Source organism: Cyprinodon tularosa, unplaced genomic scaffold (assembly GCF_016077235.1).
Source record: "Cyprinodon tularosa strain WSP-4 unplaced genomic scaffold, ASM1607723v1 ctg133, whole genome shotgun sequence".
Classification (NCBI taxonomy): domain Eukaryota; kingdom Metazoa; phylum Chordata; class Actinopteri; order Cyprinodontiformes; family Cyprinodontidae; genus Cyprinodon; species Cyprinodon tularosa.
This window is the reverse complement of record NW_024038148.1, coordinates 868,805-890,957: the sequence shown is the minus strand read 5'-3', so window position 1 is coordinate 890,957 and position 22,153 is coordinate 868,805. Positions and strand designations below refer to the sequence as shown.

The window sequence follows — 22,153 nt, the reverse complement described above, 5'->3', positions numbered from 1 at the left end:
TGAAGGGTTGTCAAAAGTATTGATACTCTATAGATACCCAAACGCTGTATCTGGATACAATAGTAATGTATACTAAAAACAAATGATGCATATTTTTGCTATTGATCATTTTAGATTTCTAGATTATTTATTTTGCACTTTTGTTTAACTAGCATCTATGATTCTGTTGAGAAAGCATGTTCATTGAGATATCGGTAAAGGTGAGATTTTTCCACGATATTTTTTTCATGGTTTTAATTACTTGTTATTTTTTTTATCCGAGTGGTATCAAAAATAGTATTGAGTATCTAAAATTTTCCTGTATATTTCCATCATGACTTTATTAAAGACAAAATATTCCCATATCAACAGCCATCGAAACAAAGCAAAAAAGACAAAAACAAAATATGCATGATTTAATAATAAGATTCATCGAGATAATAGAAAGAAAAAAATCCAGATAAAATATTGATACTGAGCTTGAAGTCTTGACAGTCTTGGTTTCCATAAAACATTGCTTTAACTTAGATATCATTAGAGTGGTGAGAACAGCAGAGAGGATCATCGGGGCTCCTCTTCCCTCCATTAAAAAGATTTTATCCCAGTGCTGCGTGTCTCGAGCCGTAACATCATAAATGACCCCTCGCGCACCCACCATGGGCTGTTCTCCCTGCTGCCCTCTGGAAAGAGGCTTTGCAGCATTCAATGCAGGTCCAGCAGGTTCTGCAACAACTTTTTCCCCTCTGCGATAAGACTGTTAAAGTGCTGAAAACTCCAATCAAGCCACAAACCTAGACTCTGGATCACACTGTAAACATCATATTTGCATTACATGGTGTATCTTCAAAGCAGAACTCAATTCAGTGTTTCTACTGCATTTTGCACCATATTTATGTAATTATTTATGTACTGCTCTGAGCCTTCCACATTATTGCCTTTTGCACTATGTCTTTCCTACACTGTTTATATTTTGATCACTGATTCAATTTATAAATGGAAATGTTAATTTCACTGCTAAGCTGCTCAATCACTGTTGAAAAGCTGTATGTGTCAAAATTTCAGTTTGTATACACTCTGTGCAGAGGTGTTAAGTAACGAAGTGCAAATACTTTGTTGCTGTACACTTTTTCGGTATCTATACTTTACTCCATTGCTTATTTTTCTTCCAACTTCTGACTTCTACTCATTGCATTTTAACACATGTATCTGTACTTTCTATTGCTTACATTTTTTAAATAAACGTTACTTGTTACTCTTGGCTTCAGTTTAATATAAATATTTATTTCACGTCATGTGAAATAAATCCAATGCAGATCATTGGCGCCATCCACATCTAGTGAAAACTAGTGTAATTGAATGAGTCATATAACGCAAACACTCATTGGATAGCTAAGGGAGATCATCAGATAATCATCATAATGCTACAATGTAGGACTCAGAAAAAGATGTTGAGATGTCTGAAAGGTCAGACACAGACGAGAGCGTATCGGGAGACGGAGACCAACAAGACCTCCCTTATCCTTGGCAAAGAAATTTTTCGAAATAGTCTAAAAATTGAGCTCTCTACATATAGTGGCATCTGGCTGTTTTTTTTAAGGTTACTTTTATACTTGAAGTAGTTTTTGGAGCACATACTTTTTCACTTCTACTTGAGTAATACTTCAACTTTTACCAGAGTGTTTTTAAACTGCAGTACGTCTTCTACTTAAGTAAGAAATCTGTGTACTTTTGACACCACTGATACAAAATGACAATAAAGTTTGTCAAATTTATACCAAACTATATTGTTTGGCATAACGATTTTATTTTGAAGGGACCAAAGCGGAAATGCTCTTCTCGTTGCAGCTCTCAGGAACACAGGCAGGCCGCAGTGATTTGGTAGCCGCTGCAGTAGGAGGAAGGACCGCGGTTCTACCCCTTCTATCTTTCAGTTTCGCCTCAAAATCGTCTCGGTGGCTCCTTTTGGTAACAGACGGTGACCCGTGTATGTTGAGACGGTGTTTTATGACGCACTGAGCTGCAGTTTCCCCCCAACTAACGAAGTGGTTCCAATCGCCATTTTAATCGCACGTTTTCCCTGACAGAAGCGCTAGCACAACAATGGCTCTGAAAAGAATTCACAAGGTAAGGAAGTGAACGGGGAGGCCCTGGCTTTCGCAGTTTTGTTGTGTGTTGTAAACGACGGCTACCCTTCAGGTGACTGTCCGAAGAGTATTGTACTGGGAATCATTTTTTTAACCGTTAGACGAATACCTCAAAGTTGGTTTTATGTGCCGGAGAATGAGCTGCGAACGGCTAGCGGCGGTCCGCCGTCTCTGTTCCCCGGTGCCGCTTGAAACGGGCCAACTTAGCCGTTGACGGGTTAGCTCCTCGCGGGTCTGTTTTTTGTTTAGGGTCGGGTTATGTGGAGGTTCAAAACCGTTATGCCAGATATCGGAGGGTAACTTGATATTGAACGTCTCTGGTTGTCTCGTTATTGTTAAATATTGTAGCTCGCTAGCTGCTGCTGGTAGGGTTAGCTAATTTGGGGAAGCTAAAGCGTCCCTTTTATGCTAGCTAGCGGTATTTAGATGTATTTTCACAGTTATTAAGCTGCGGGTTGTTCTAAATTAATGTATATTCTACTTATTACTTGTATAATAATGCTTAACAATTTGACAAACTATTATGAGGAATGTGTGCTAACTTGGTTTGACAGACACTATGTAGGTTAAGCGGCTAACGGCCAAGCTATAACAATCTCCACAACGACACTGATGCTAAATAAATACCTGACAGTTTGTGTATAACGACTTGTGATTTTTACTGATAAATATTTAGTTGTGTTAACTCGCTGGTAATTGCTGCGTTAGCTCAAGCTAGCATTGTGCATTTGTGGATGCTCTCGTTTTTTATCATTTAACGGCGCTTTATCAGTTCTAATGACAGGGAAGTCATGTTTTGTACTTAACTGTGTAGCGCATTGTACTCTAAGAACAAGATATTCACAAATAAGAGGGATGACAGGTGGTTGGATAAAGGAAAGGATAAGATGCTAGCATTTTTTTGTCGTTGTTGGAAACGGGCCCGTTGCTTTTTGGTCGCGTTTTGTACTGCATGTTGACCCAGCAGGACGTTTTATTATTTTAACTATCTAAGGTTTGCGCTTATTATCAGCGTAAACGTTTCATTTTCGTCATTTCTCTGGGATATACGATAATGTCGGCGTGTGTTGCAATGTAGCTGAGCAGCAAGCGGAGGACTAGTCTGACATGACATCCTGTGCTGCAGATAGCATGTGTGCTAGCGTTGCAACATGTCACAGATCGTTTATTAGGGCAGCGCATCATCATAATAAGACATCTTTTTCAGATTAGTTGGATTTCACTTTGCCTAGGGCAATCTTATGTCGTGGAAAATATGTTATGTAATAGCTGTTACTGCGCTAAAAAAAAAAAAAAAGATTATTGCGCTTGTAGGCTTGTTTTAAAGGGGACTGAGTTTAACTCTTAATGGCAATCTATAGTTTTATTAAGGAACTGGCAGTCATGGGGGAAAAAATTTAATCTATTCTGATTATTGCCTTATTTTTTGCATGCCAAACTTAAATACTATATTTTGATATAAATGAACCAATACCCTGAAGCAGAATATGACCAAAACATGTTTTTTGTTATAGGAATTGAATGACTTGGCTCGGGATCCTCCAGCCCAGTGTTCTGCAGGACCAGTAGGCGATGACAGTAAGTTAAAACATCAGAACTTAACACCACTTTTTCCCATCAATCTGCTAAGGGAATTGAACTGTATTTAAAAAAAAAAAAATCCCTATTTAAGGCCAATTTATACTTTTGAGTTTAGCCACTGCAACCGTCAAATCTGTCTCCGTCTCAAAAACACCCTGACTACATGTCAGGCGGTCACAAACCTGCACAGACCTTAAGCGGAAGTGGACATAAAGCAGCTGTGATTGGTCCTTGGTTTGCCTTTCTGTCTGTTTGGCCATCCTTCTCGATTCGGTGCCGGGGGCCATTTTTAAAAACCGAGGAACAACTACAATGGACAATTACGATGAAATGTTAATTGGCCTTTTTGCAAACTCCATTAACAGAACCCGTTCCTCTTCGATGTCCAGCAACTCTAGATCCGAACTGTGATATCTTGCAGGTGTGGCATTGTTGTTTTGGAAAATAAAAACTCCCGCCAGCACCACCAAAGTTCTCTCGAGTTCTCGAATAGGTTCCCCCTTGCGCTTTGGCGGGAAACTGTTGTGCGTCCCTAGAAATTCCAGACCGCCGGTGCAGAAGCATACCAACAAAACTGGTTCGCGACCAGAACCAAGCGACATTTGATGTGTGCGGTTGCAGAAGTCTAATCTGCCCTCTACAGAGACACTGTTGTCGAAGAACAGCTGAGCCCTCTTGATTAGGGATGGGGATCGTTAATATTTATTGATATCGATACCTTTATCGATACTCCTTATCGATCCGAGTCTTTATCGATACCACTATCGATACTTTTCTGTTATTTGGTGGAAAGACGATGCGACAATATGTTTTTAACAGAACTGGTATTGCTTTTATTGCTTAACAAGTGAGCATAACAAAAAAGTTTCTAGCCTTCAGTAAACATGGCTAATGTAATAGGCCACTTCTAAATGACATAAAACTAACTAGAATATATCAGCAGCACCAAATGAAAAATAAAATGTCATAATGTATATAAATTAAATGAATAATATGCTGTGTCAGAAAAAAAGGAAATAAAATATCAGCCCATAAATTAACAGGTATTTTTTTGCAGAAAAATTAACATGTCTGTCACTTTTCATCAGGTTTTTAGAGATTAGGAAAATATTTATCAAATAAATAATTTTATTTTAAATTAAATGTAATTTTTAATAAATGTTGGCATCAGTAGTTTAATTATATATTGTAAAATAATTACAGCAATATACAACTGTATTACTCATGTTTCTCGCCAAAAACTCAATTTCCCTTTTCTTTACGTTACACTTGAACGCATCATGATAACCTAATTGTCGTTTTACTGAGCCAACCTGAACACATCATCACGCAGCACGTCTGAAACTTTATTTACTTTTTAAGCTAACTAGCTTGTATGCTGCCGATTACAACACGGATTTCACAATTACCATTTTTAAGTGACCAGACAAGCTACAAAGTCTGTGTGCGCGCTAACCAGTGGTTCTCTGAGTGGATGATGAAGACGGGCCCGACTGTGGTGCGGCGGGGCAGCAGCAGGAGGAGGAGGAGTCTTTTCCGTTCAGCCATTCTCGAGTTGCGAGCAAAGTTAACTGCCAGACTTCACTTGTTTTACTTTTAATATCTGTTTGCTTACAATTTCATTCCAAAACATTGGTAGACATGCTGCAGTGATTGGATTGATTAGATTTAAATGCTGTGACGCGACTCGAGGGACACACAATTATGTTACAGGACCTCCGGGAAAAAAAAAAAAAAGACCAGACTCGATAGTGGTATCGATAAGCCCAAACGTTATTGATTTTCGGGTTTTGAAAAAACTGGAACCGGGTCCTTGATAGAACCGGGTTTCGATCCCCATCCCTACTCTTGATGCAGATTACACCGTTGTCCCACAGTGTTGAAGCTGTTAAATGAAATCAAGCAGCAGGAGTAATAGGTTCTGTCAATTCAATTCAAAAACCCTGTATTGATCCCAAAGGGAAATGAAATGGTGTTTTCACCTTTTTTTTTTTTTTTTTTTCTTCGAGCTGTTGTAGATGTTAATAGCTGTTGGCAGGAAGGTTCTCCTGTAGTGTTCTTTCTTAAAGTGGATCTGGAGAAGCATTTTACTGAAGACGCTCTGTTGTTGTTCAACAGTCTTCCAGTCAGAGGTGTCAGACAGTATTAGTTTTGTGCTACATGGTTATGTAGAGTAAAACGTTATGGTTTCTTTACATCACAGCATAAACAGACTCACTAAAAACATTTATCTTGAGCTTATTTAATTTAATTATTTGACATAGAAAAGCAGCAATATTCTCTGCTGGTGCTAAAATGGCCTTTTTAATGTGTATTCGTTTTTGAAATGTATGGAGTAAGGGAAAGAATAAGCTTTGATAGTCGGGCTGTTTGAAGTTAAGAACCAGGAAATGTATATTTTTTTTGATCAGGGCTTTTTTTTTACCCAAAGATTTTTAAAATAGCTCCTTGATTTAAAGTATAAAGTGATATACTTCAATAAATCTGACTGAATTTTATAAGTGCCCCGATGTACTCCTGCTGAATAGTTTTTCTCCTTGTCTTTCTGCTCTCACATGAGCTTGTTAATCAGTTTAATTTGGTTGTACAAGATATAATTTGGCCATCTCTTGTCGGTTCTATCAGTTGTTGGTAAGAATTACTCCCATCTTGTGGCGCATAAATACATTTCTCAGTGGTTTGTAAAAGAATTAAAAACCACTGAAAATGGCCTCTGGTATTACGCAGTTTAAAGCATTCAAGGATCAGCCTGATAATTATGGCAGCACCTATTGTGGATCGGCTTGACTGATGTCAAAATAATTAAATTAAATAATTGGTATCTGTCTTAAAAAAAAAACTCGTATCAGTCGATGTCTACTCCTGTCTTTTTTGCTTCCTTCTCCACCGACCACACATTGTAGTATCCAAGTAAAATGCGTTAAGCCTTTTCGGCTACCCTAAGCAATGGGAGCACTTCCATTTTTCTATTGCAACTATTTTCAGACTTGGGCAGAATTATGTGTTCATGAAAGCAGCACTAGTTTTTCTTGCTAATAAAAGGCCCAATTAGGTACACACCTTTTTCCTCTAAATGAGTTTATTTAAGCCATTGTCTGCCATGTACATATGCTGCTTGTAGTTTGTTGTTTTTAGAACGTTAATGTAGTAGAAGTGAAGGGAAGTGCTCCTTTAGTTTCTTCACCATGACTTTCCAAACCGCTGATTATTGTCATGCACAAATAGTCTTACATTGATTTACACCTCACAGAAATGAGTGAGTTAAGGGGAGCGTGATATTTCTGTTGTTTTAAGCTGACTGCTCCACCATGCAACATAGCTGAATGGGCGCCATTGAGGTGATGATTTAAAGGGCTAGTCAAGTGTTTGAAATTACAAACGGAACCAAATAAGGTCTATTCTCCATCCTTGTTGCTATTGAATAGTAGGGGTGTAAATCACATCCATCATTGCAATTTGATTCAGTATCGATTTCCTGACCCAACGATTCGATTATTTTCGATACTCAAGAATACACAACGATTCGATTCGATTAATTGGTTAGTTTTTTTTTTTTTTTTACACCTTACAGGCTAAACAAAGTTTCAAGTTTGAAATAAATCAATGAAAGCTGTAATATTGTTATGCATTTTTTTTTTTAGAAACAACAGCAAATAACAGAAGTAGAAAATTTGCATCAAAAAATACTGCAAAAATACTGCACATTATCAGTGCAATGAGTGCAATGCAATACCTGGGCTCCAGACGTCCCGCCCCCTCCACAGACGCTCCGCTGCACCTCTCGCAAATTGCAGCTCACTGCAAACAGTGCCGCAGACAGGATGCCGGCTTGTTTTGTTTTTATAACCGAAATTGCGGAAAACAACTCGTGAAGCTTGACCCGCTAGAAGAGCGAGGTGCGCAAGAACGCTGGGACCCTTTTTCCACCTGGGTCTCCGCCCTTTTTGGCCCTCATGTCCCTCCGTCGTCGGACTAAACTGGCCCCCACTTCCTCGCTGCCTCGGCCGTATCTAGACCCACAGTGTGTAGCACAGACCACGCTTCAATATTGAGCATAATTTAAAAATGTCTGTGTCAGGCTCACTGCAACACACTGCTGTAAGAGTATACCCAGGAAGCAATGTAGGAGGGCAAAAAAGGTTTAGCGCCACCACAGCACGGGAGGGAGAATTACATCCAGGAGCAAATGGATAAAAATAGACCGGAGGAAAAAAAAAACATGAATTGATTCTCTTGCGGACGTGTCGATGCATCGGATCGTCGGCTGTTGGATCGATGCATCGATACAAAATGATTATTATTTACACCCCTATTAAATAGGGTTAGATAGTCCTGAGCTGGATAGTTTTATTATTTCTATTCTGGTATGCTTCTAGTATTATTTCTCAGCTTTCGATGTGGTTCTTCTTAAGAATCCACAGTGATGCCTTCTTCTCGATGGCAGCTGCACCATAACACTTAAAACCATCCCTTTAAGAAGACCTTACCAATTAATTGAATTGATTAAATCTTCATCTGACAAATCAGTAATAAACAATCATAGGCCGATTGTTGGCATCCATTGTCTGATGTAAAAAGTAGCTTATATTACTCTCATTACTTTCATATGCAGCTACACTAACAGAAATGCAATAGCAGCCTGGATCATGGATTTATTGAATATCACACGTAAATAGCATCACATCTGATATAGCAGCTATGCACCTTTCTTAGTTATCTGATTTTTATTGTGCATGCTAAAATGCTCACAAATAACATAATATGTCGTGGAAATCATCGTAAAACCCCAGGCTGTTTGCTAAATCTTAAAAAATACAGTTGATAAGCCATAAATGCAAAGATAATTTCTCATCAATTATTACTGCTTGGATTATATTCATAAAAGCTAAAGGATGATTGTTAGTTTCAAAGTCAAATGAAAGATATGAATTAGTGCTGGAACGTCTTTACCTATAGGGCCGACTCTAAACTGGTGATTCAAACTAGACGCATTTAAGAATATGTAAAACTAACCACCTGGATCTAGATCGGTCTCTTAATGTCTTTATTCACTAGGTAAAGATGAAATGGCTTCTTTAAAATTATACTTTAAGGGCTTTGTTAGACATACCCCTTAACTTTAGAACTTGGAATGTGCTTTTAAGCCAAGGCAATGTGAAGTGAAAAAGAAAAAATAAGTATCAGCATTGAGTCCTGTGGGTTGACCTTAATTCAGGAAGTATTTCTGTTTTTGTTATGTAAACACATCCAGGAAATACCCAGTCTCTTGTTTTTCAGAAATCATAGCTTATTGTAAACATTGTTCTGTTTTGTCTCACTTTACATCTCATTCATTTGAACTTTTCCTGCAGTAAAGTATTTCATTTTTAAATCCAAAACTTCTTCATGTAATGTCTGTCGACCCTTTCTACTTTTTAAATTCCATTTAAGATTGTGAGTAGCTTGAAATGAAATAAGCATGCTTCAAGTTAATATATTTTTATGAATAATTTTTAAAATTATAACATTTCTATAAAACTGGAAACACAGCACCTTCAATGCTTAGACACATGTACTAAGAGATTAAATTAGATTAAACAAATGGTACAGCTAGTGATTTCATATGATTTAAGGTATTTAAAGCCTTTCTAATTGAGTTTAAAATGTTCTTTAATCATTTTAAATATCTGGGTTACAAAGAAAGGTAATTGTTGTGTTGGAATAGTAAGCAATTTTTAAGTAGTTTAACCAAAAGCTGACATAATAAAAAATCTTACCTTTAAAGGAGAGATGTTGTTTAAAAAATATTAGGTTTGTTTACCTCTAAAGCAATGATGAACATTGTCAGGTAGCTGCAGGTATTCCCCAAAACACAGAGCATACACATATTCAGCCTCCTTGTTTTTATTTTTTCTGTCTGTCAAACCAAACCTACAGAAACAGTTGTCCTCATGCTATTTAAACTAAGATCTTTCCATTAAACCTGGATGACTTTTGTCTATAGTACCATGCAGCAATCTCTCCGTCATGGCAGTATGTCTGAAGCAGACATGAACTTCTGCTGAGCAGCTCAGATCAAACAGCTGGAGCAGCAGCCCATAGGGTTTTTTTTGTTTGTTTTTTGCTACTGTCAACTTCCGTGTAAGTCAATATAAGTCTCAAACTTAACTCATTGTACGCTGACCTTCAGTAACTTTTAGTTATGTCCGCATACCCGAATGAAACCTAAAAAACCCAACTAGTTTGAATGCAGTGTTAATGTGAGTCAAGTGTCAGGCATCTCAAAGTTGATGGCCTTTGAGGATTTGTGGTTGAAACCTTTGGTGTAAAGAATGAATTAGCATTAATTGTTAAACCATCTAAACTCTTCAATATAGAGCAGATTCTAATTGTTGGAATCAGCATTTCTGTCCATGTTCTCTATTTATGCTGAAAAACTAGCCAGACCGACTGACACAACAGCTTGGCACGTGTGTTTCTATGATCTCCAAAAAATGAGAATCTCCTTGAGTCCCTTTGAGCTTTGCTTTTTCTTCAGCATGGATGTTACAGACTACAGCCCAAAGTTAGATTTATCTCCTTTACCACCTCAAAACCAGTTGAAAGTTCCTCTTTTTAATTCTTAGTTTCACACTCTAATATTTGTGGTTTTGTTTTTTTTTTGTTTTTTTCTAAATTCTGCTGACAACATTTATTGGTCTATCATCTCTCCTATAAAAGTGGACCGGAATTGCTCAGCTTTGAAGAACCACTCTGGGTTACTACTGTTTAACGTTGCTCTTCACAAAAGCCAAAAACATCCAATTGTTTTGCTATTAGGATTAAACTGAACCAACTTTAGTTCAACAAATCTAATTTTTGTGCAGTTTTTCATTCACTGTTCACATTTGGACAGTTTTAGATCAGTTGCAGGGTGGTGACCTTTTCATTCAGTGTATTGTAACTGTCTGGTTATCTTAGCGGTTCAGATTTTTTTTTGTGTGTTTGTGTCCCTCTAAAGCTGAGATGACCAAGCGTGGTCCTGAAGAGTTCTGTCCTTCATGCTTAAGATGTTGGAGCAAGTTCTACAGGACATGAAATCTTTAGGACTAGAGATGACCATCCCTGGTTATATATTTTTTTTTTATAAAACAGGGTTTCTGTGGGTCATTAAAACCCATTAAACATCATTAAATTATTATTTTTAAATTAAGGCCTTAATTGGCATTAGAATTCTTAAAATGTGATAATCATTGCATGTAAAATGCCTTATTAAAAAAAAGTTTATAAAAACAATTTCTTGAGATATATTGGATCTAGCTGGTTCTGCTTATTTGTGCGGTGTTTTATATAAATATGCATTAAAATGGCATTAAAATTATTTATAAGAGCATTAAAAAGCATTAAATTAGAGTTACTCAATCCTGTTTACACCCTGTAAAAATGGGTCCATCTGTGTGCCATGACGACTAAATGCCTTTACGCTCTGCATGTTTTCTTATGTAATTTGTTTGGGGTTCACTAACATGTCCATTAAACATCAAGCTCAATGGGAAGCTATAAAAGCAAAAGTCACATTTTATTAACCTTCAAGTTTAGCCTTGCGTATCATTTTGTATGGTTTGCTTTCATTCACCTTTTCTAACATTTAACTAGTGGTTTCTCACCATGGATATTAAGGATTTCCCTTTAATTGTGCAAATCTTTACTAAAATGTAACTTTATGCATAGAAAAGGGCAGAATTGATCTTCAGTGTGTAGAAAGTTTAACATTCATACAAATGCTTAAGGGTGGGAATATAATCAAATGTTATTTTGTTGAAGTCCTTACATTTACTAGCTCTATCAATTGTTAATAATTAAAAGATAGCAGCATCTGGTTGTCAGATGTTCTTTTAGCGTTCCTAACAGGGGTGAGGGATTTTTATTTCTCTATTTGGTCTCCGCTGGTTTCCATTATTTTCTCTCCACTATAAAGTGTCTAATAAGGCCTGTTATGCCTGCTCTGTAATACTTAATTTAAGTATGCAGGAGTGCGTGGTAACTGTCCACTAGGTAATGCAGACTTAAGTGGATTAAACAATTCATTAAAGCAGAAATTCAATATAGAAGATTTCTGTTGTCATGTTAAGTATATAAAATTAGTTTGAGTCCTAATAGAAAACCAGCCAGCCAAGCATTGAAACTGAATATTATAGATATAGCTGGGGGCTTTTGGTTGAGTTTTGAGAGATCAATATTTCCTTGGATTTCCTGATCACCTAACATATTTTAATATAGTTAAATTAAGCATATTTTACCATGTTTGTCTCTGGATCTGTGATGTTTCAGTCAAATGCTCATTTTAAAGCTCCCTTCTGTTTATATAATGCTTCAAAAACATTTTTCATTTTCAAACTCTGCATGATTTCTTATGTAATATGTTTTGGGATCAAACCACCATCAGTTGAGGTGGCTTGATGAATACATTGGAATAATGTTGTTTTCTGTCAGAGAAAGAGCTGCTGTTTAAATAAAAAAGGAATCTATAATACATTTTGGTTTTACTTTAACACATGGTATTAGCTGGTAACCCAGAACAGTGACTACGACCAAATATTATAAAAAATATATTAACATTTTGAATTTTAGATAGAGAAACCTCTTGTCCCTAAATACGTTCTATCCAGACCTCCTCTAGTCGCATAATTTTAGCTTCCTTTGGCTGAAATTCTTTACAAAACCTTTAAGGCACCCTTTCCAGCATTCCACAGATTAATTGATAAGCAAAATAATCTTTAGTTGCAGTACTAATAAACATAATTGAAAGTTTGGTGCTGAATAGGGATTTAAACAAATAGTCGACTCACAATGAAATTATTTGATTAAAATTTGTTCCAAATAATCTATAACACCTGCTTAAAAGGAATTTCTTTTAGTGTTGTTGCGTTTCACAATCCACTCGAGCGTGCCACTGTTATTTCTAAAGCAGAGCCTCACTGGTATTTTTTAATGATAATAATAATTAAACTTTATTGATCTCTCATTGGAGATATTTACCTCTGCATTTAACCCATCCCTTGGGATGCAGTGGGCTGCCATTGTGCAGCACCCGGGGAGCAGTGTGGGGTTAAGGGTCTTGCTCAGGAACCCAGAGTGGAGGCTGTGGGGATCAAAGCAGCTACTTTCAACCTTCTCAGAGCACAAGCGCACTGCTCTAAAGGACCAGGGGTCTTCAGCGTTTTTCAGGCCGAGATGGAGCGGGGACCGCCTAATTATATATATATTGTATAAAATTGTGTTATCAGTTTAGTCCTATAGTCACCTTATTACAGATGGATTCATGTAACGAAAGGAATTTCACCCTGGGATTATTAAAGTATTTCTGATTCGGATCATTGATGACTAAAAGACATCTTCTGCCTCCATTTATCTGTTTACTACAGTGTGTTGAATTCATGTTAATGTGGATTTAAAGACATTTCAATTAGTGGAAAAAATGTCCGCCCTAGACCAAACACAAATTTATCCAGAGTCCAGTCCGGATTATTTACTGGAGACAAGGATGCAGAGGCAGATGACAGAGCAGCGTAATTTCTGTTTGGAGGGTGTGGTGATAAAACGGTGGAGGGAATTACACAAAATGTTTGTAAAAAGATAGAAAAAGAAATGGAAATGCGCTTTATTCGGCAAAGTTTCGACATTCCTCTGAGAGCAAACAAAACCTCAGTTAACAGCACAAAGTCTTTCCCAGCACTATTAGCTAGATTACACTGAAACGAGAGCTTTCACAGCTAACACCAACTTCATGGAATCTAAGTGGAAATGGAAGTGGAAATCCTGTTTCACATAGTTGATTAAATTTATTATAGCATTTACCAGTGTTTAATACAGTAATAAATTAGAAAAAAAAAAAAAATATATATATATATATATATATATATATATATATATATATATATATATTTTATTCAGCATACTGCAAAAAAAAAAAGCCTTATAGCCTCATATCTTATGGAAAGATCCTCTTAATACAAGAGAAACTCAGGTGAATAAAATAGCGGCTTATCAGTTAATCATTAGTCAATTAACAAGATCAATGAACTTAAAATTAATTCATTAATGGATAACTTCCATCCGCAGTGCTGGCTGATAATGGTGACCAGATAAATCAGCCCACTGGTTTAACAGACTGCACACCACTATGTGAATATGTAGAGTGAAACGATTAGTGTTAAGTTTTACAGAACAAGCCAGAGCTCCCCAGCTCTCCGGTGAGCTGATGGTTATCAAACTCTTGTTTGATGCTAGAGTCTGGATCTAACGTATTCTGGGAATACTCCAGTAATTTGTAATAAACTCGGTTTGTTGTTAAATATTTACCGAAGCTTTTACAAGTTAACTAAGCACTTAATGAAGATGACTTCAATGATGTAGGTCCTTAGAAAATCATTTATGGCTGAAAAGGCATTTTGAATTGAAAAAGTGTGCATTCCTATATTTAAAACTTTCAGTGATGAATTATTTTAATCTGCTATGAAAATTGGTGTTTATTATTTTACCAAAAATTGTTTGGTACTGACAAAACACTTGACTGTTTGACTGGATGGATGTCGCTGTATTCTTAGATTTTAATGTATTTCTTATGGGATTTAATGCATAGCAGAAAATGCAGGCAGTTTTGAAATTGTAGTAAACATTTCAAGATTATTCCCAGTTATGCACAAAAAGATATGTCCTTGATCTTTTTCTGATGTGTACTGTGCTCAACTGAGTCAAAGTATGTGTTGCAGGTTGATGCATTGTGGGAAATTTCAGTTTGATGCACTAACTTAGAGGGGAAAAAAGCACAAATCGATGGATTACCAGCCCACCTCTACTACCGCTGTACTGCTTTTTGTATTTCTGTTAAGTTGTAAAGAAAAGACTTTGAGGTTCTTTTTAAAGGCACACACCAAATAAAAAAAAGTAATTGGGAACTGAAACAGATCCCCTGTGGGGTATCTTAATCAGGTTTTTTTCACATTTTACAATGCGAAAACCTCACCATGGGAAAACCAATGTAAACATGGCTGCTGTCTGTCATTTCCTGCCATTCAACATCAAACAAACTGCTACCATAACCTACTTTGGCTTTTTTTTGCTCATATTTTGGGTGTAAGCTGAACAAATCTAGTCCCACTGAGAAGTAAAAACAAAAACTATAAGGTTTGTTTGTTTTGAGCTGCAGGTTTGTTATCAAACTGTAGAAATAAACAACTTTTTATATTCAATGTGTTTGATAACCAGTTTTTCTGTTTTGTTGTTGTAGTGTTTCACTGGCAAGCCACGATAATGGGACCTGTAAGTACTCTTGTGGTCACGTGTTGATATTGCAGCTTCCTATTGCTTCATATTTCATTGTACTTTTAACCTGTAGAAAGCCTTTAACATCACTCTTCATTTGGAGTATGTTATAAACTGAATATCTCTTTGTGCTTCAGAATGACAGTCCTTACCAGAGCGGGGTTTTCTTCTTGACCATACACTTCCCCACAGACTACCCCTTCAAACCGCCAAAGGTAAACAAGCCGTGGATGCAAAGAAGCTGAACGCATAAACAAAGTTACCATCCGATGCATTTAGCTTCCTTTCGCCTGCTGAGGGCAAAGAAAAAAACCCAGATCATATAGTTTCCTGCTTTGCTTGTCGCCTGCCCCTGTTTTCCCACCCTTCTTATTATTGGTGTATCTCTGCTCTCAGGTTGCATTTACCACAAGAATCTACCACCCAAATATCAACAGCAACGGCAGCATTTGTCTGGATATTCTGCGATCACAGTGGTCTCCAGCTCTCACCATCTCCAAAGGTTTGCTGGTCTCTCTGCTAACTAAAGACAGAACCTGCTGCTTCCTGTCTCTCTGAAATGACTTCCTACAAGTTATACTCTGCTCTCCTAATGTCAGACTCTGCTTTTCTGCATGAATAGACATGTTTCCATCAATGGGTTTTTATATGCAAGTTAAAGTACTGCATAAGAAGAGTTAAATCAACTTTGTAAATTCAAAGGAGGAGATGGAAACACATTTAATGAATAAATTCTGTTAAAGTGAACATTTACCTCACAAGACTCTTTATCCGTTTCCTCTGTCAGCGTCCTGAATGAAGCATTAAAATCTCGCTACGCTCTCAGTCTTTGGATGGCGTGAACCATCGCTAATATTAGCAGACTTGATACAACATGCCTGATAACACATTTTCTTAAACCTTAATTTCTGATGTGTGGTCCACACTAGCTTGCTACCTCTACTTCCTGTTTATTAGTGGCTAAATCCTACATGTATGAGGACATGACGCCCTGCTCTGTCTGGTTAATTCACTCCAAGGGATGGGAACGCGTCTAATTTGGACCTTTTTTTCCCCCAGTGTTTAAAAATTAGCTCAAAATTCAAATGACTTTAAAGGAATAGTACACCCAAAACATGATTAGCCTTCATTTTCTACTCACCCCCATGCTGAACAACACTCTGGAGTACTTTTTTAAAATCTCAAATGCATCTGGAGATCTGGGAGGCTTCTTGCTGTCTGCTGATATTCAAATAATGGAGGTCTATGGTGCCCGAGGCAGAAAGGTCCATAAAAGTCCACAAAAAACGTGTCAATATTCCTCCATACTGCTCGTCCAATGTATTCCAAGTGTCCTGAGTGGGTAGCATCCAGAATTTACTCGAAACAAAGTCATTTAGAATGTTTTTAGAGCATAAACAGTAGTGTATAGGATTTCCTGAAAGCGCGCACATGCGCGTTCACGACGCTACGGAAGCCGGCAGACCAAACCAGATGAAAGTGCGCATTCAGCGTCTGCTCTGCCGATAATGCAAGCGTAGAAGAAGAAATGTGCTGTTTACCTGTGCAAAGAAAGAAACAACGAAAGAAAAATGTCTGAGGACTTCAGTGTTGAGGAAGAGCATGAGTTCTTTGCCGAGCTGAATGCGCACTTTCATCCGGTTTGGTCTGCCGTGGTTTCCGTAGCGTCGTGAGCTCCCAGGCGCGCGCTTTCAGGAAATCCTATACTCTACTGTTTATGCTCTAAAAACATTCTAAATGACTTCGTTTCGAGTAAATTCTGGATGCTACCCACTCAGGACACTTGGAATACATTGGTCGAGCAGTATGGAGGAATATTGACACGTTCTTTGTGGACTTTTATGGACCTTTCTGTCTCGGGCGCCATAGACCTCCATTATTTGAATATCAGCAGACAGCAAGAAGCCTCCCAGATCTCCAGATGCATTTGAGATATCAAAAATGTACTCCAGAGTGTTGTTCAGCATGGGGGTGAGTAGAAAATGAAGGCTAATCATGTTTTGGGTGTACTATTCCTTTAAGATTGTAATGTTTCTTCACATATATGGTAAATAGCAAGCTCTTAAAATATCACGTAGCTATCCAGTGGAAAAAAATGTTAATATTTTAATGTCTTAATATCTTTCTGTTGTAGTTCTCCTGTCGATCTGCTCCCTGCTGTGTGACCCAAACCCGGACGACCCCTTAGTACCCGAGATCGCCCGCATCTACAAGACTGACAGGGAAAAGTAAGTCACTTTTACAGCCATCATTTCCTTCAACGTTTTCCTCTCCTTTTAAACATTGTGCTCCATTTTATTTTGGTTTCTATGTATGTCAGAGCAGATGGGTAGAGGACAGGCAGCCGTGTGGCTGTGCTAAGAGCTTTTCACACCTTTGGCTCCACTTAGGGCTAAGTGTCACTCTGCCCACTTTTAGTGCTACTCTACAAGAAGGCATAAAGAAAATTAGGAAAACTGGAAATATACAGAAGCCGGGGCTTAGTTTCTTATTTTTAAGTGGATTTTTCCCTGAAAACATAAATGTTTTGATTGAGCTGGAAGATAAATCATTGTTTGCTGTGCTTCCTTGATTGAGTTGTGCGTCTCCCATGAAGATGGACCAATCAGAACGTTCCCTGCGGATGTCCCATTGCTGTTGTTGGAAAGCTTTCACCTGTGAAATCAGATTTAGTCTGGTTTGGTTTCTTTCCAAAAAGAGAAAAGAACAGGATTTGAAATCATTTTTTTTTTTTAGCCTTTTTGTAAGGAGTGGTAGTGAATGAGCATTAAGTTTTTGCTGTGAATTTTTATTAACAATTACCATCATTGGCTTGGTTTGTGTTACCTTAACTGTAAATTCCACGATGATTCAGAAAGATAAATCTGCTTCTCTTGGCCTTCATGTTCTCTGGAAATGAAGAACATTCATGTGGTTTTGGGTTTGTTTTTCTTAAACAGATCAGTTTATCTCTCAGTTGTTCTGATTTCATTTATAAACTCACAATACTGAACAAAGACCTTTTCATTTCCTTTACTGCGTAAGCATCCACCACAAAGATTATGTTTACTGCAGCGTCTTAGTGTTTAGGTACGGAGTGTTCACTGATTGGCTAAGAACCTGTTATTTTAGTTTTCAACTAACTGTTGGAGCTCAGAAACTACGGTACCACAGAGTATTTGGGCCAGGCTAGAGATTTTTTTTCTTTCGAGAATAAAGTCATAATATTACGAGAATAAGGTTGTACCTTACCTACTACACTCTAATGTAAAAGTCAATCCACCTGTATATAAGCTAGAGATGTCCCGATCCAGGTTTTTGCACTTCCGATCCGATACCGATATTGTTTTTGGACTTCCGATCCGATACCGATACTGGCCGATACCAGCCTATCCGAGCATGTATTTAAGTTTAAAGGGATAGTTCGGTATTTTTGACATGAATCTGTATGGCATCCCCATCACCAGTGTCATGCAATCACACTGACTTACCCCTGGCAGCATCCTGTGAGCAGAGTTCTCGTCCAGCTTTGGTCAAGCCGAAAGTAGTCCGGCAGGTTTGCTAGACCCAGCGAAATAAAACGTTTCTCTTTCCAAAACATTGTGTGTTCAAAAGAGTGATATTTTTGCATCCCAAAAACATTGTAGTGGAAAAAGTCACACGTCGTTATCACTTGGTCCTATTTTCTCTCTGTTCGTATCAGTGCGCGCGACACCATGACCTGACAGCTAGGGCCTACTAACCTGACAACAGCCAGATGCATGTCTCGCTCCGCCTAGCTCCTAGCTGGGCGGAGCGAGACATGCATCTGGCTGTTGTCAGGTTAAGGGCCTACCTGTTTGATTCGCGATTGTTTACTACTGGGGAAGATGTCTGACTACTAGAGCGACGAGGAAAACATCGACTTCCACTTAGAGCCAAAGGGATATCTTTATGAACCCGAGTACACTGACGATGAACTTCGACAAATGGAGTTAGATCGGGCAGAAAGAGAGAGGGTGGACAGAGAAGTGATGGAAGCTGAAGCCGGAGCCGCAGGAGCCTCAGCTGGAGCTGCGATATCCAGGGTGGCCGACAAATCATGGTGCACTTGTTTCAAGTGCGAATTAATGCAGACAGAGGTGGAATGCTACTGTTGCCACGAGTGGGATTTAGTAATGCCCGAGATACAGAACCTTTCCATTGATGAGGATGTCGGAGTTGCAGCAGCTGCTGTCTGCATCACAAACAACAGCGACTTCCCTGCCCTCCTCAAAGTTGAGCTCGCTGTCAGAATGACAGCGCGCACTGATACGAACAGAGAGAAAATAGGACCAAGTGATAACGACGTGTGACTTTTTCCACTACAATGTTTTTGGGATGCAAAAATATCACTCTTTTGAACACACAATGTTTTGGGAAGAGAAACGTTTTATTTCGCTGGGTCTAGCAAACCTGCCGGACTACTTTCGGCTTGACCAAAGCTGGACGAGAACTCTGCTCACAGGATGCTGCCAGGGGTAAGTCAGTGTGATTGCATGACACTGGTGATGGGGATGCCATACAGATTCATGTCAAAAATCCCGAACTATCCCTTTAAGTTAAAGTATTTAGCCTTAGTTGTAAGACTCATGTTGAAAAGGGTTTTAGTACTCTTGATAACATCTAGCCAGCTGAATTAGGTGAGATTGAATAAAACACAATGATTGGTAACAACAAACTTACCTGTTTATTAAGAGATAAACACAAACTGGACAAAATTATGAATAGCAATCTGAAATTGCACAGTGAACAGTAAAACCGTAAACAGTTAAAGGTGCAAGTATTACTGTAAGTTTTAATATAAATGCAAAACAGGGAAACACTGGCGCAAAATAGTGGAATGGATCGTTTCAATCAGCGAAACTGGAAAATACGGACCGGATTTTAAAAAAAAAAACTGGATCGGCATTTTACATGCTTTGCCGATACGCATTTTTTTGCCAATATCGGTGTCCCGATCCGTGGATCGGATCGGGACAAGCCTAATATAAGCCATCCTGATTGTACATATGACATCTCAAATCTCTGTGTTACTCCCTTGTATTTTTTAACTTTTTTTTTTTATTATTTTTATTTTGTTTTTCATTGTGTGTGATACATGTATGTACACTTGCACCTTAATCCTTATTTATCTTGATATACTGTATATATATTGTGTATTCCTAATGCACTTTTTTCCTCCTTGTTTGCACCTTCTTTACTTATGCCAATATGTGACCAGTGAATTTCTCCGCTGTGAGATCAATAGAGCTCATCTAATCTAATCTAATTGTAACGTTACGAGAATGAGGCCGCAACGTTAACAGAATAGGGCCGCAACATTACGAGAATAAAGTTGTATTTTATGACTTTTACAAGAAGCTATTTTTTCCCTAAAATGAGGAATGTGGAGCATCGTGTGAAGTTTTACTTTTGCATCAGTTTCACAAATAAGGAAATCTTTTAGCACACCAGCTTCTCATGATATTTTGACTTTATTCTTGTAATATTGCAACTTTATTCTCGTAATATTATGACTTTATTCATGTAGATTTTATCTGCATCACCAGCAGATTTATCTGCACACATCTAATCTTGGAGCAAGACTACATATGTTTTTGTTTCAATTTTCTTAATTTAGTTTTTTAAGTCTGGAACCATTTAGAAGCTCTTAACAGGCAGCAGTTTTATTTAATATATTCGTGTATTTTAAGTAGGAACGTTTTAGCATGTATGGTTATTGTTTTTTAACCAATATTCCAGGACTGATCTTTTTTGTTTTTGCTTTTGATCTGTTCACAGGTACAACAAAATAGCCCGGGAATGGACACAAAAGTATGCAATGTAGTGCTGGGGTAGAAACATGGCCAACCACCTCTACGACGCAAGGCTAGGGGGAGATTCAGATGTTAAGAAAAAAACAAATACAAAAAACCGTACAAACAAATGAGAAGTTTAAAACAAGATCTTGTTGGTTTCCATTGGAGTGCTTTCTTTGAGCCATGCCCCTCCTTCACCACAGTACCTGTAAAACTTCCTCTGCCCCACCTCCCCCCTCTCTCCCCCACCGTCTGACTGTTCCTTCCTCCTCCCCCCCGCCCCTCCACCCTGCCTCTCAGCTCATCTGCCCATCCTCCAGTGTACAGACTGTCAACTCTAGAAAATAAACCGCCTCTCTCCTGACCATACTTGCTCCACCCCCCACGCTCTGATCCCATCTCCTCACCTCTTTGTTCGGTTGCATTTCGACATCCAAGCAGGCTGGGCTGTCGCCGACCCACCATGTACCCTCTATTCCTGCATGCCTGCATCCTGACCCATCTTTACTAAAAGCATTCCTATTAAAAACTGTAAAACTTCGAGGGGATCTTTGTGATTTTTTTTTTCTTTCCTTTTGTTTTTCGGGGGGGGGGGGGGGGGGGGGTGTGCGGGGAGGAGGGATTTTTTACACCTCAACTTTTCTGGTTTTGTTGAAACAGTTTCCATCTGCAAAGGAGATGATTCAAGAAAGCAGTTTTCACATGTGAGTCAAAGGGCACTCTATTTTCTAACATAAAACCCATAAGTCATTGCAGGCTGTGTATAGTGAAAGATGCTTATGGCCCATTTCGTTCTTCTGTTGGATTCTATGAAAGGACTTGAATTTATTCACACACCTCATACTCCATGTCCTCCGTTCACCTTTGACCCCTTCAAACACACACAGCTGTACCCCCGTCACCACCGCCACCTTTTCTTTACTCTAAAAGTGGAGGTTTTGGACCAGCTATTTAAGCAGATCGTTTTCTAAGTTTAACCTTTGTTTTTATTTTCTTCTACTCCTTTTGTTTTTTTTTTTGGTTTTGTTTTTTTAGATTGCTTCTTTCCCCCGTTATTTTTATTTTTGTTCATCCCCCCAACCCCTCTACCTTTTGCTATTGTCATATTAGCGGCTAACATCTGAAATGGCTACGGGACTGGCTTGGGCTCTGGGTGCGAGGAGAACCCACTCTTCTTGCACAAAAACCTCTGTATATTGAATTACCTGAGAGGCTCGTTGAGCTTTGTGTGTTGATTAAACTGTGTAATAAAAACCTCTGACTCCTGTGTTGACTCATTGTCAGGCTTGTTTGGACAACGTCGATCAAAGTCTCATCAAATTCATGCTTAAAGCTTCTTGGAATTCGATGTGATGGAAATGGTATTTA

At 38.2% G+C, this 22,153-nt stretch overlaps 1 protein-coding gene across 1 annotated transcript; it reads left to right on the top strand.

Moving 5' to 3' along the window:
• The first annotated feature begins 1,806 nt into the window (after positions 1-1,806).
• On the top strand, positions 1,807-22,052 carry ube2d2 (ubiquitin-conjugating enzyme E2D 2 (UBC4/5 homolog, yeast)). The gene is made up of 7 exons (XM_038277637.1): positions 1,807-2,103; positions 3,638-3,701; positions 14,953-14,984; positions 15,125-15,202; positions 15,384-15,489; positions 17,122-17,215; positions 20,769-22,052. The coding sequence occupies exons 1-7, from the start codon at positions 2,080-2,082 to the stop codon at positions 20,812-20,814; spliced, it is 444 nt and encodes a 147-aa protein (XP_038133565.1). The 5' UTR covers positions 1,807-2,079; the 3' UTR covers positions 20,815-22,052.
• The last annotated feature ends 101 nt before the right edge of the window (positions 22,053-22,153 follow it).